Here is a 12,009-nt window from a genome sequence, read left to right on the forward strand (position 1 = left end):
CGTCCTCCATTGGCTTGTTGACTTGCAGCGTGTGGGTTTTGGTCTACGGCGTGTCTGCCTCCTACCCCACAAGCGAAATCTTGCGACAATGACCTCTTTTACTCCAGTTGCACTATAGAATAGTGAGCTATGCTAACCCAGAGTGCGCACAGATTCTTCCACCATCTGTTCCGAGCCTACAGAGCAACCGTTTGTATCGGGTGCCCCTCCTCCTTCCAGTCATCACAACCCCGCATTTGAGCAGCCGGCGAGAACACCAGCCCCTGAGCTTCCTCTCCCCGCCCCACACCCGGCCATTGCGAATCCGCCAGTTTTCCACCATCCTCGCCCCAGTAACGGAAGCTTGGTGTTTGCTCATCACGAGTCTAACGCCTCCTCCCCTGTCCCTCATTCGGGTGGCTACGGTTTCCCCCCTCCTGGAATCGTGCCATACCCACCGTCTGCCGCTCTCCCAGTCACCGCTGTTGACGCCTACGGCCGTCCCTTGTTGGTATCACCGACAGTAGATTCTTATCCGCCGACTGTCATAAAGCATCACGGGCCACCTACTCCCCATAGCTACCACGGCTCACAATCTTCCCAAATTGGAGATCACATCTACAACCAGCATTCGACCATGAGCGGCACTCATCCAATCATGAACGGCACTCATCCAACCATGAACGGCACTCATCCAACCATGAACGGCACTCATCCCACTATGAGCGGCACTCATCCGACCATGAGCGGCGCTGGCCCGGTCAACGGCGGCCAGGGAGGAATTCGTGGTCCTCAGCCTACCACCAATGGTGTTCAACCCACAATCAACGGCTCTGGACCCTATCATCCTACCGGGGGTATGAGCCCCGAGGCCGCGGCTGCATTAGCACACCATATGAACTCGATGTCGCCTTACATTAGGGCTGCGCTGGGCGACAACTCGTACAGTGATTGTACCTCTAGACGTGAATGTCCCAGTCAGCCACATCTTCCAGGATCACCCCGACTGCAGCCGACTGAACACTGCCATTCGAACGCCAGCGCATCGGCTTATGCTTGGTCGCAGTCCAATGCTTGCTGAGAAGATTGGAGAGGATGGTGTCCAGGCCGGCGGTGTCTTGAAATTAGAGGTTCGTGATGAATGGATTCGGCCGGACGTGTTTTGGCATTGCCTCCGTGCGCTATATGGTTGGGATATTGCGGCCGGCAACCTACCGAGCCAATTACGCCACTGGAGTGCCAAAGACGAGCTCAAAACCGCCCTTAGCTACTGGGCTGCCGGTCAGATGTTGCTGTGTCCTCGGATTCGGGCTATCGCTTCGGACTGCGCAAGGAGATTGCTTGGGTGGGAGACGATCAGTATCGCCGCTTGGTTCGTTTCGCACAACATGGCTCTGGGACCCAGCTTGACCCACGATGTGTTCCTCGACAGCACTCTGAACTGGATAATCTATCATCTTCCCCAGAGCTTTGATGTGGACGAGAACGCGGGAGACTGTGGGTTTTCTCGGCTCCCTCGTGCCAACCAGTCGGCGTCTTACAGACCAAATCCGCCTAATGCACACGTGTCGTCGCGTGTTGCTGCCAACCCGAGGCTGTCTAAGATCCGGTTCGGAGATCTGGCAGAAGAAGGATTTGACGTCGATCAGCTCTATCCCGGCAGTCCATTCACACCCGCTCAGGTCAATGGTCTCTTTTCTAGGATATTGCTGAACCTTCCATTTGACCTGCTCAAGCATGTCCTGGAGCACCCCAATCTCTGCTCCAACGCCGGGCCTCTTCCGCCGGGACCTCGTTTGCGGATTATTGATGCGGTTCGGGCGGCGCGGGAGAAGCGACGATGGGAGTTATTGGAAAGCACCGACATGCAAGTGCGTGTCTATCAAGAGCGGATCGCGTCTCAGCCGGAGCCTGTTCCTGTGGTTAATTTGGCCGACTTTTGGCACAATAGCTTGGGCTTCAAGGAAGAGACTTTTATCGGTGACGTGCCATTCCTTATTCGCACCTGGAGTCTTGGTCCTGAAGGTAGCGACGTCTAGTAGTCTGGCGGTGAACAACACCAAGGCGACACCGTTTTACGATATTATGATGGTGGGCGGGATACGGTCCTCTTTTTCGAGTTTACAAGCAACAAACTCGGCATCATTGGGTGATCCACGTGTTCATATTGACACTTGGGAACTGCATTGCGTTTGGCGTTATATGGTTTACACAAAATTTGGGCATATGTTTTGCCCGGCTGGTTAGAAGGCAGAAGGTGCAGCTTATGAACGGGTCTTTTGCCTCTCGTCTTTTGCTCACGGCATCTTGGCACGGCCTTTTCCCTGACTTGGAGGGTCTGGCATCAAGATCTGGGGTTATCGGAATCGGGATTGCTATGCTGGTTCGATACTGCCACCAGATGTCCCTGGACGATGTCCAGCGGTTTCGGAGTCTTTCTTTCGATGAAAACATGTAAACAGTAGAAAAGGCCTGAGCTGGAGAGAGGCAGTCGGTTGTCATCACCTGGCGGTCTCTCTCTCTCTCTCTCTGATCACTTTTAATGTCTTTTGTTTTTTTTTCAGCGTGGCATTATGGAGTCATGGTCGATGGGTTAGTGGGAGTAGGGGTTCAAGATATTCGCCTTGGAGGAAGATTGGGGGGTGGGTATTCCAGGAATCTGAAAAAGAGTTGGGCTGGTCGGTCGGGGTCACGAAACATGAATATGGACAGACTGGGCTGGCGAGCAACACAGTTTGCTTCAGGTAGCTCTTTGACGTAGTTGGGACTTTTTCTGTATTTCATCTTGCAGCGTAAAAATGGAGTTTGGCGGGACGTGACAACTCGGGAGCATTTGAGTCCGTAAACAAAATCCGGTCCGTCTGTGGTGACATGTGCTTCGGGCAATGACAGCAAAAAAAGGGGAGGCATTGGATGACGGCATTGAGCCCCAAGATTTTGAAAGTGGGGAATGGGACTCGAGCAGAGTGTGGGGCAGACCCCTGTCTTCTGGCCCGTGCATTAATGCCAAGTGGGTTTCGTGCATGGGGAACAGGAAGACCTCGGCTTTTTTGGCACGTGTAAAGGAGGAGTTCCCCGTAGCTCGTAGATCTTGATGGAGACTCTCCATTGTCCCCCCTCTTTCATCATCAACGACAGCTGTGTTGGGCTTTTCAGATTACCGCGATACGTCTGCCAACCGATTGAGAAGTTGTTTTTATTTGAGTTTTGACTCTTTGCTGGCTGTCTTGTTTATTTGTTATCAGCCTTTCCGCGCGGAACAAAAGACGCGCCCCGCGCCGCGCGCCGAGTTAAAATTACAGCTGACACTTGACTGAGGTCTGGTACCTGACGGGCTGGGCTGGTCTGACGTGCATATACCTACCTACCTACCTACCTACCTACCTACCGCCCACATATCCATTCATCTTCAGCGTACTGTTTTCCGGATCAACCGAGAACCTACACCCGAACTTGAACGTCTAATTCTCAACATATCACGGCGTTTTTGCTTTGCAATACTTTTTCATATCGACCCGACAACTGAATTTGCAAGATCGTCACAATGGCGGCCTCGCCCTCGAGCGCCGCCGGTGCCACGACGGCAAACAGCTCGCCGTCCTCCGACCCCATCCTCCGCAACGCGCTCCGATACACCATCTCCGCTCGCGAATACGCCCTCTTGCACAAATATGTCATTTCGAAATCCCGAGCGCTGAAGCGGCGAGCGCCGACGGTGGAGAAGGTGAGGAATATGATGGATGGGCCTCAGCAAATGCCACAGCAGCAGGGGAGGACGGGGTCTATTGGTGGGCAGGGGGATAAGAGACAGGGATCGATCAAAGGGATGGATGTCGCTCCGCCGACAGCACAAGGGGCGGATGATTACAATGCAAAGGCCATCAGGCATTCCATCAGGGTGTTTATGGCCACCGGGGCGGTGATGAAGCTTTGGGGGTTGGCGCAGACGAGGTTGTTGGGGAAGAAGGGGGATGGGGGAGGGAAGGATAAGCAGGGGAGGTTGCACAATAGTCCTACTCTGAGGTTGGGGTTGAGTTTGAGCACGATTTTGTTTCTGTATAGGGTGTTGTTTAGGTTTTTTACGAGGTTGAGGGTGCAGCTGCTGGAGCCGAGTGCTGCGCCGTTTAGGAAGCGGAATCCGAAGACGGCGAGCACGCTGACGAGTCCGTACGCGCCGGCTGTTGGGGCGAGTTTGGCGGGGTTGGCGTTGGGGGTTTATCCGGCGGAGCAGTTGAGGGTGACGATTGCTTTGTTTTTGGGGTTTAAGGCTGTGGAGTGGGGGTGGAATTGCGCAGAGGAGAATGGGATGGTTTGGGGGTGGGAGAAGACGGGGTTGGGCGGGAAGGGGAAGATGAGGGAGAGGCCTTGGTGGTGGGGGAGTTGGATGTTGCAGCCGTTGGCGTTTGGGCAGTTGTTGCATGCGGCGGTGTTTGATAGGGAGTGTTTCCCGAATGGGTTCGGGAATGTGGTGGAGAGATTTTCGTTGACGTATTTGCATCCCAAGCCAGAGGATTTCCCGGCGGGAATGCAGTGGCCTACAACTGAGGTGGTGGTGGACGGGATTGCGAGGATGGCGAAGTTGAGCTGGCCGTAAGCTTTGCATTCTAGATATGGTGAAGACATGGTGCTGACACGTTTTCAGGGCGTTTATCTCGCCAACCCTCTTCCCAGGCAAAGAGGACACCCTCCCCCCTGGGCTCTCCGCCATCGCGCCTCTGACCTCGGGCGCCCATCCCCTTATCACGTCGCTTTCTTGTGCGACACTTCACCCCTCCGACCCATCTTGCACACGCACATTCCTCACCTTCTGGCTCCGCTCCTTCCCACCACTCACCCGCATCCTTTTGCTGGTCTACTCTGTCCTGATGCTCCCCAAGATGAAGTCCTTTTATCACTTCCCCGTCTCCACCATCCAGACCCTTGTGTCCAACGCTCTCCGGATGTCGACCTTCCTCACCGGCGCCGTTGCCACCGCCTGGTCAAGCATCTGCTTCTTCCAGAGCTGGTTCCCACGGACTTTCCTGCCCACTCAACGGATGTTCCTCGGTGGGTTCCTGGCTGGTCTCTGGGCGATTATCGAGCAGGGGAGACAAGGAAGCAGACAGATCTTCTTGTATAGCGCCAAGGCTAGTGTCGAAAGCTTCTGGAAGGTGGGAGTGAAGAGGAGGTGGTGGAGGGCGATGAAGGGGGGTGATGTGTGGGTTTTTGTTGCGGCGTTGATGCTCACTGGTGTTGTGTATGAGAGGGATGCGAGGGCGATTAAAGAGGGGAGCTGGAGGAAGGGGATCAGCTGGGTTAGGGGAGAGGGGTTGAGGGATTGGGGGGTTGAGGTTGAGGAGGGGGAGGAGGATGAGGAACGGGAGAAAGAGGAGTGAGGGGGTGGTGCTGATGGAAAGGGGCGGGTGTTGATTGATAGTATATAGACAGGGTAAGGGGTTGTTTGGGACCTTTTGGTGGGACCGCGTTGTCATTTTGATAGAGTGGTCTTGTGATGAGATCTATGATGTATGAATGATTTATTTTTGGGACTTGGTTTTTACAGTCTTGCTCCGCGTCAGGTTGGACCGTCTTTTTTGCATTTAGGTGAAGTGACCGTTTGGATAGGTAGGAGATAATCTTGGAGTGCTCTGTCACACTTCTGATGTCTGAAAGCGAGTACCTGCCAATGCAAATAGCATATTTTGATTTGGGGTATCGGTGGAAGATATTTTTTCGTGGTGGTGTAAGTTTGTCTAATACCTGTCAACTATCTTTTGAGGTGTGTTGGTTATCTTTTGAGGCATATCTAGTAGGCGAATTGTCAAGCCGAGACTGAGAGAATGTCGGGATGCTTTCATTTTCGAGTCATTTTGGACTTTTCCTGTGCATGAGCTACAGTGCACACTGTAGCTCATGCAAGATAGCTTGCAACAATCACGCCCTCATACATTCTAATACTACCTCCCATCCCAAGGATGATCCAGAACAACCACGTCGTGGACCAAAGATGGAGTTGCAATTTAAAAAGATAAAACAGGTTTGTCTTCGACTCTCCCTTTGAGACCTCAACTAAAGTAACAATCTCCATTTGTTTTGATCCATAACTCAAAACCTCCCCCATGTTTCCCCGTGACAGATAGCTTCAACAGTGCCTGTCTATACAATAAAACCTCAAGTAGCGCATTGGAAAGCCCAGAACCTTTGCTTTTCTTGACAGTCCCGTATTGAATGGGTAAAACCATTGGTGGGATTGGGTAGAGGTGCATAGAAGTGGTTGTGTGAATGTTTGTGCAGATGTTCTGCTTTGGGTCTGGTGATCCAATCAAAGATATTGCCGACCCTTCCTGTTCTGTCCCGACCCGATGTCAGTGGGAAAGGGGTCAGGGGGGGTGTGTGCCAGAAAGTTTGCCTGGCCCCTCTTTCTTACCATATAATCCCGACATCAAATGTACCTACCTCGCCAAGTATCTGGAAGATCGAAACCTCGCATATTCAGTGTCCAAAGCCAATGTCTGGTGCGTGCTTGACAGTCACCACCTTCTCAGGACTGCCATTCACGTATAGCTCCCGACCCTAGCCGACTTTCTTCCCAAGCAACTTCATCATTCAGACGCTCAGGATGGAAGCTCCAGGCATGTTTGGGGTCAAGGTCTTTCGGCATGCTGGAGAGCCTTGGAGGCAGCCCTCGAAAAGGGATACCTGGCCTGAAGACATGAATTCGGGGTTGCAATTATTTGTGCCCTCCCCTGTTGAGGCAACAGCTGTCACTGCAACATTTGATATCACCTTGCCCTCTACCGTTGCTTGGAGGCAAAAGTCGGCCGCAGGAACAGGAACAGCTACTTGGAGATGTGGCCATCAGCGACGGGATACTGCAGCATGACTTGGGGAGAAAGCTTGTCGGTCGGTTCGTGCCGGAGACGAAGCTCCTGGAACCAGGCGTGGAAATACGGGGAGTACTGGTGAAGTTGCGGACAGAACAGGCATGGGAGCTGCTGCAGACAGATGTTGCCAGCAATCTTGAGGTCTTGAAAGGGAAAATCTGGTCTTCTGGTTATCCTGGTACGCGTTGGGATTCTCTTTTCAGATCGGACTACCTGCACAAGAATCGCGGTGAAGAGAAATGTGAAGAGTGTGCAGGTGATGATGGAGTCTGTATGCGGTCGATTGAGATGACTTGTCAACAGCTCGGCTGCAATGAAACCGAGACTGTGATTCGCCGAAGGTTGGATTATCAGAGTGGCTCTATCATTCACATTGGACGCGTAGGTTCTGGGGACACGGTGATGAGGTTGGGAAAGGATCGTGATGAGATTGTGGAGCGAGATGGCATCATTGCATTTGAGATGGAAGGTGCTGGGGTGTGGGAGACCTTTCCCAACTGCTTGGTCATCAAAGGCATCTGTGACTACGCGCATCGTCACAAGAACAAACAATCTCAGGGATATGCAGCTGCGACCGCAACCGCCGTCGCAAAGTCGTTTTTGAGAGTCTGGGACACATGTGAACATCAACATTCACCTCCAAAAAAGAGTTCGTAGCTGATGAATTCTCTAGGCATTCAAGAGGTCCCAAGAGATTTAGAGCCTCGGGAAGTCGAGAAAAGCGGGCAATTTCCCGGCTGAGGCTCACGGCCTGTTGGACGTGCTGTTTACAACACCATATCTAGACCGCAAGAATCGTAATCCCGATGTGGTCCAGGGTACCTGTGAGTGGTTTATCCAGCATTAATTATCTTGCCAGTGGGAAAGGGGGGCGTTTCGAACACTCTGGGTATCAGCGGACCCTGGGTGTGGGAAATCAGTCCTGGCCAAACATCTGGTGGAGGATGTCATTCCAACCACCACGGCTCGAAAAACCTGTTACTTTCTTTTCAAAGACGATGTTGAGGATCAAAAGACAATGAACAGCGCGCTGAGTTGTGTATTACATCAGCTCTACTTAGTATTGTCGAACCCAGATTGCCTCCCGGCCGCCACTAAAAGCAAACTGTAAACAGATCCTGAGGGCTTCAAGAGCTCATGCGCCTGAACAAAACCGGAGCATGCCCGATTTAAGCTTCATTCTGACTAGTCGACCGCTTCAGGCCATTCGACGGGAGTTCCAGCTCAGGGACAGCCCGGGTTCCTCTGTAATCCACCTACGTGGTGAAAGTCAGGAGGAGATCCAGAAGATATCAGACGAGATCAACATCTTCATTCGAGCCAGAGTGCAAAGTATCGCTTCACTCTTTGGACCTCGAAGACAATGAGAAATACTTCCTTCTGAACCGGCTCCTCAGTGTCCCGCATCGGACTTACCTTTGGGCGCACTTGATACTCGACTTGATCGAAAAGGCGGCCGATATAGACAAAGTCGGAGATGGATGAAGCCTTGCTGCAAACGGTCAGTGCGATTTGCTACAGGTCCAGAATAACTATCCAGTATGGTACGAAGCTTATTGCTGGTCTAAATCCTCTCCTGGCGCGTTGACAGTGGCCGTCAATACCGGGCTTCTTCAACTGGTGGAGATGATGTTGAAGTCAAGAGACGCCCATGGTAATGACTCTCTCAACGAGGGAACTGGCTAGCTTTAGCAGAACAAAATGGGACAAACACCTGTTTATGGAACAGCTTCTAATCTTTGTGTTGGTGAGGAAGAGGCCCTCCACTTCGAGTAAATCAAGTTACTCCTTGAAGCTGGCGCCGAGCTTTATAACATCGGCGAGCATGGTAGCACTCTGGTATGTTCTTTTTTTTAGCTTCGCTTATTTCCCCTCTTGTCTGCCAGATTGCGTCTCTGACACGTCCATGATTGGCAACAGCTTCATGTTGTCGCCCGCTACTGCCTCAGGGTGCAACCGGAGCCGGTAAAGTTGGTGTTGAACACCGGTGTAGATGTCAACCATCGACGCGAAGACGGAATTACAGCGGTACTCCTCACCTACAACCGGAGATGATACGACTATTGGCCGAACACGGTGCCAAAGTGGACGGAATTCTGCAGCATACTAGCGGACCTTTCGGCAACGAATCGGTTCTGTCTCGCCTATTGCAACTAGGATCGCTTATACCGGAGTAGAGACTGTATGTACTGGAAGCTTTGCTCGATGCTGGTGCCCCCGTCGATGAACGGAATGGTGATTCGCTTACACCACTTTTGCGAATCGCAATTCATGTTTCCGGGTTGAGTTCAAAGTTGGCAAGGCTACTTACTGGTCGAGAGAGGGGCAGATGTCAATACAGTAGATGCAAACCGAAGATCGGTACTCTCGTGGGCTGTTTCAGGATCTTGTAGTTGCAACTACCCGCTGCACGAGTTTCTCGTCGGTAGGGGTGCAATCAAATCCTATTTGTGCACCCCCCTTTCACTTCCTGTGCATCCCCATATATGACCCTGTCCATTTGCCCAGGGCTAGAAGCTACCACTATCACCACCACCACCACCACTACCACATCAAAAGTACAATGCAAACACCACGATCCACAAGCATGTTACTAGGTATTTATAACGATACCAGACTTACTTGAAGATTCCCATATAGACTGTAGTATAGCAAGTTATCAACCACCATCTACACATTCCTCTCGCAAATTAATGTAGACCCTGAAATCTAGGTACCACACAAGTATCAACATTGACCGACTACTCTTCGTCCTCCTTCAAAACCTCATGCCACATCCCCTCTACCGTGTGTACGAACCCGTCCCGGCCCTGAAAGTAACTCATGTTCTTCTCAAAGTGACAGTCTTCCATCCCCTCATCATCTTCCAGTTCCCGTCCGGCTTCCCCAGGTGGAAAGCAAAAGTCAGGTGCGCAAACCCCATGTACCACCTTACCGCTAGCGGGGAACTGTCCACGTCTAACTGGCCCAAACCTTGAGGGAGGGGGCTGAAACATGTCTATGGCCTCCTCGAATGAGCCACTCTGACCCGGCGGTGGGCTTCCATCCACGGGTCTGAAATGGAACATGTTATCAAACGCCAAATTGACCACTTCCTCATGCGAAAATTCCTTCAACCAAGGAATAACCTTGATAAATGCCCACCGTTCTTCTTTGTTGTGTTGAATCGATGTGGGAGGGTCATTGTCAAAAACCACTACACAGTGTTGTCTGAAATGGTCTGAGGCATGGCCGTCAAAAAAGTGGGATACCGCCGCGGGAAGACGCAGGTTCGATTGGAGGTTGGGATTTGGTAGGTAGGCTGCATCTTCTGGAGATATAGTGGATGACCGTGGGCTTGTAATCAGATGGCTGGACGAGGGGTCATACTGCCATTCCCAAGTCCGACAGATGCCGTTGATGTCGACATCGTCAGGGTGCAGGCGGGATGTCCGGGTTTCTTCACGGTGGCCCCCGATGGCTGCTTGAAACCCGGCGTTTTCCCACTTGATAAGGGCAAGTGTCTGTTCGATGGTCGTCCTGCAGACACGGTACCGTCCCTGTGTAGTCAGGAAGTCCATCACCTTGACAAGTGAGGAGAGCTCGGGGTAACATCTTGAACGAAGGCCCTCGAAAGTGGACAGATACATGCCTGTGGTAGGATAGTCTGGAGGTTCAACGATGACCAAAAGGAGGGGTTCCCGGAGAGTATGGAACTGCAATGACTTCATGAACGTGACTGCAATCCTGGTGATATGCAGAGTGTCAATGTATGGGTTGATCCAGCCTTGAAAAAGTCTTGGGAAGCCAAGATCGCCACTGTATAGGTACGAGAATGCCTGATAATATCTCAAAGTCTCCTTCCGTGCTTCAATGTTGATGCTGAGGGTAACGGGTGATTCTCCTCCGTACCTGCGATCGGTTGCCCTTCTCGACCCGTGTGGGTCGAAGCCGACCGATGCTGGTTTCCATATAGAACGATAAATCATGAGCCAAATCTCAACAGGGAGGCAGTTCAGGCCTCTTGGTTCCGAACTTCTTGATGCCATGATATGAGTGCAACCAGCCGACAAGTTGGAAAAATTGACTTTTTGAAGGAGGTGCAGACAGGTGAGTTGTCTTGGCTGAAGCTTGGTGAAGGGCAACGCGGTGGGTCGACCTCTCTTTTGAAGTTCGACAAAGTAAAGCAGACAGACAAGCAATTTGCGTATTATTGACGCAAGAATAGGGAGAAGGTAGCAAATACAAGACAACATTGCAATCGTTCAAGTGTTTGCGATAACGTGGTATGGTCTGTGAATTCTGAAAGCTTGGCCTCTCCAAGATTGAGACCTGGAAGTTCTGGATCTGCATTGTAATCTGTATTTTGACGTGATAAACAGTTTCAAAATCTTCACCCTTCTGTAAAGATATTTATGTTCCAGTCTTGATCACTCACCGCAAAACAACACCGTTATTGGGTAAGTCATAGCGGCAACGCTTAGCTGGTACAGGTATTCTTTCTTGGGCACAGTGTATGCAGATACCTCAGAGTAAGAAGGGTATTCTCAGTGTGGTGAATCTTTGATACCGGGTCAACAGAGATAGTATGGCCTAAGAATCTGCTGCTCCCGAGGTCGGTAGGCGAGAACAGTTGTCGTAATAAATTGCATAGACATCTTGCCTTCTGGAATTCGGGTTCCACAACGGTTGAGCTCCCTGCAGCAATGTCTCCTGAGCTACACCAATCCCTGGTGGGCCGCTCTTCCTCCCCGTAGATGTAGTGGACGCAGTCGTAGACGTCTTGAAGCTCCGATATCCAGCACTCAGAAACACGCTCCGAGACACACCACCATTACCACCATCAGTGCCCACAACACCACCCCCAAATCTATCAATCGAAGCGGTCGTGACACCCTCCCCAAACTCCGTCCATGTCTGACTCCGTGTCGGCAGCCACTGATACACCGAAGTGGAAGAGCACATCGGAGCGAAAAAGTGGAATTCGCAGATTATCAACCTCATGCACCCGGGTGTTATTCGACTGCAGGAGGGACTCTTGGCGCAGCACTCTCTGTAGTCCTCACAGATGGTGGCTTTTCTTGGCCATTTCACCTGATCTGTGTAGATGGTGCATCGCAACCAGGCAGCATCGGGGTCGATACCTCTCCAGTCTCCTCTCCAAGAGCATGTCTCTGCGCAGGTGTAG

The 12,009-nt window shown here is 51.8% G+C and overlaps 4 protein-coding genes across 4 annotated transcripts; 3 read left to right on the top strand and 1 right to left on the bottom strand.

Annotated features, from left to right (window-relative positions):
- Window positions 1-184: 184 nt before the first annotated feature.
- Window positions 185-2,018, top strand: PODANS_4_3700 (uncharacterized protein; the record flags this gene model as incomplete). The annotated part of the gene is made up of 2 exons (XM_001905754.1): window positions 185-956; window positions 1,021-2,018. Coding segments are annotated over 2 exons (1,770 nt in total), but the record flags the coding sequence as incomplete, so codon positions are not given.
- A 1,505-nt stretch (window positions 2,019-3,523) lies between these two features.
- Window positions 3,524-5,354, top strand: PODANS_4_3690 (uncharacterized protein; the record flags this gene model as incomplete). The annotated part of the gene is made up of 2 exons (XM_001905755.1): window positions 3,524-4,569; window positions 4,622-5,354. The coding sequence occupies 2 exons, from the start codon at window positions 3,524-3,526 to the stop codon at window positions 5,352-5,354; spliced, it is 1,779 nt and encodes a 592-aa protein (XP_001905790.1).
- Window positions 5,355-6,767: 1,413 nt separating this feature from the next.
- Window positions 6,768-8,327, top strand: PODANS_4_3680 (uncharacterized protein; the record flags this gene model as incomplete). Its single annotated transcript, XM_001905756.1, has 5 exons — window positions 6,768-7,448; window positions 7,555-7,660; window positions 7,739-7,902; window positions 7,958-8,174; window positions 8,239-8,327. Coding segments are annotated over 5 exons (1,257 nt in total), but the record flags the coding sequence as incomplete, so codon positions are not given.
- A 1,256-nt stretch (window positions 8,328-9,583) lies between these two features.
- PODANS_4_3670 (uncharacterized protein) lies at window positions 9,584-11,077 on the bottom strand (the record flags this gene model as incomplete). The annotated part of the gene is made up of 1 exon (XM_001905757.1): window positions 9,584-11,077. The coding sequence occupies one exon, from the start codon at window positions 11,075-11,077 to the stop codon at window positions 9,584-9,586; it is 1,494 nt and encodes a 497-aa protein (XP_001905792.1).
- Between the last annotated feature and the right edge of the window lie 932 nt (window positions 11,078-12,009).

Source organism: Podospora anserina, chromosome 4 (assembly GCF_000226545.1).
Source record: "Podospora anserina S mat+ genomic DNA chromosome 4, supercontig 4".
NCBI lineage: Eukaryota > Fungi > Ascomycota > Sordariomycetes > Sordariales > Podosporaceae > Podospora > Podospora anserina.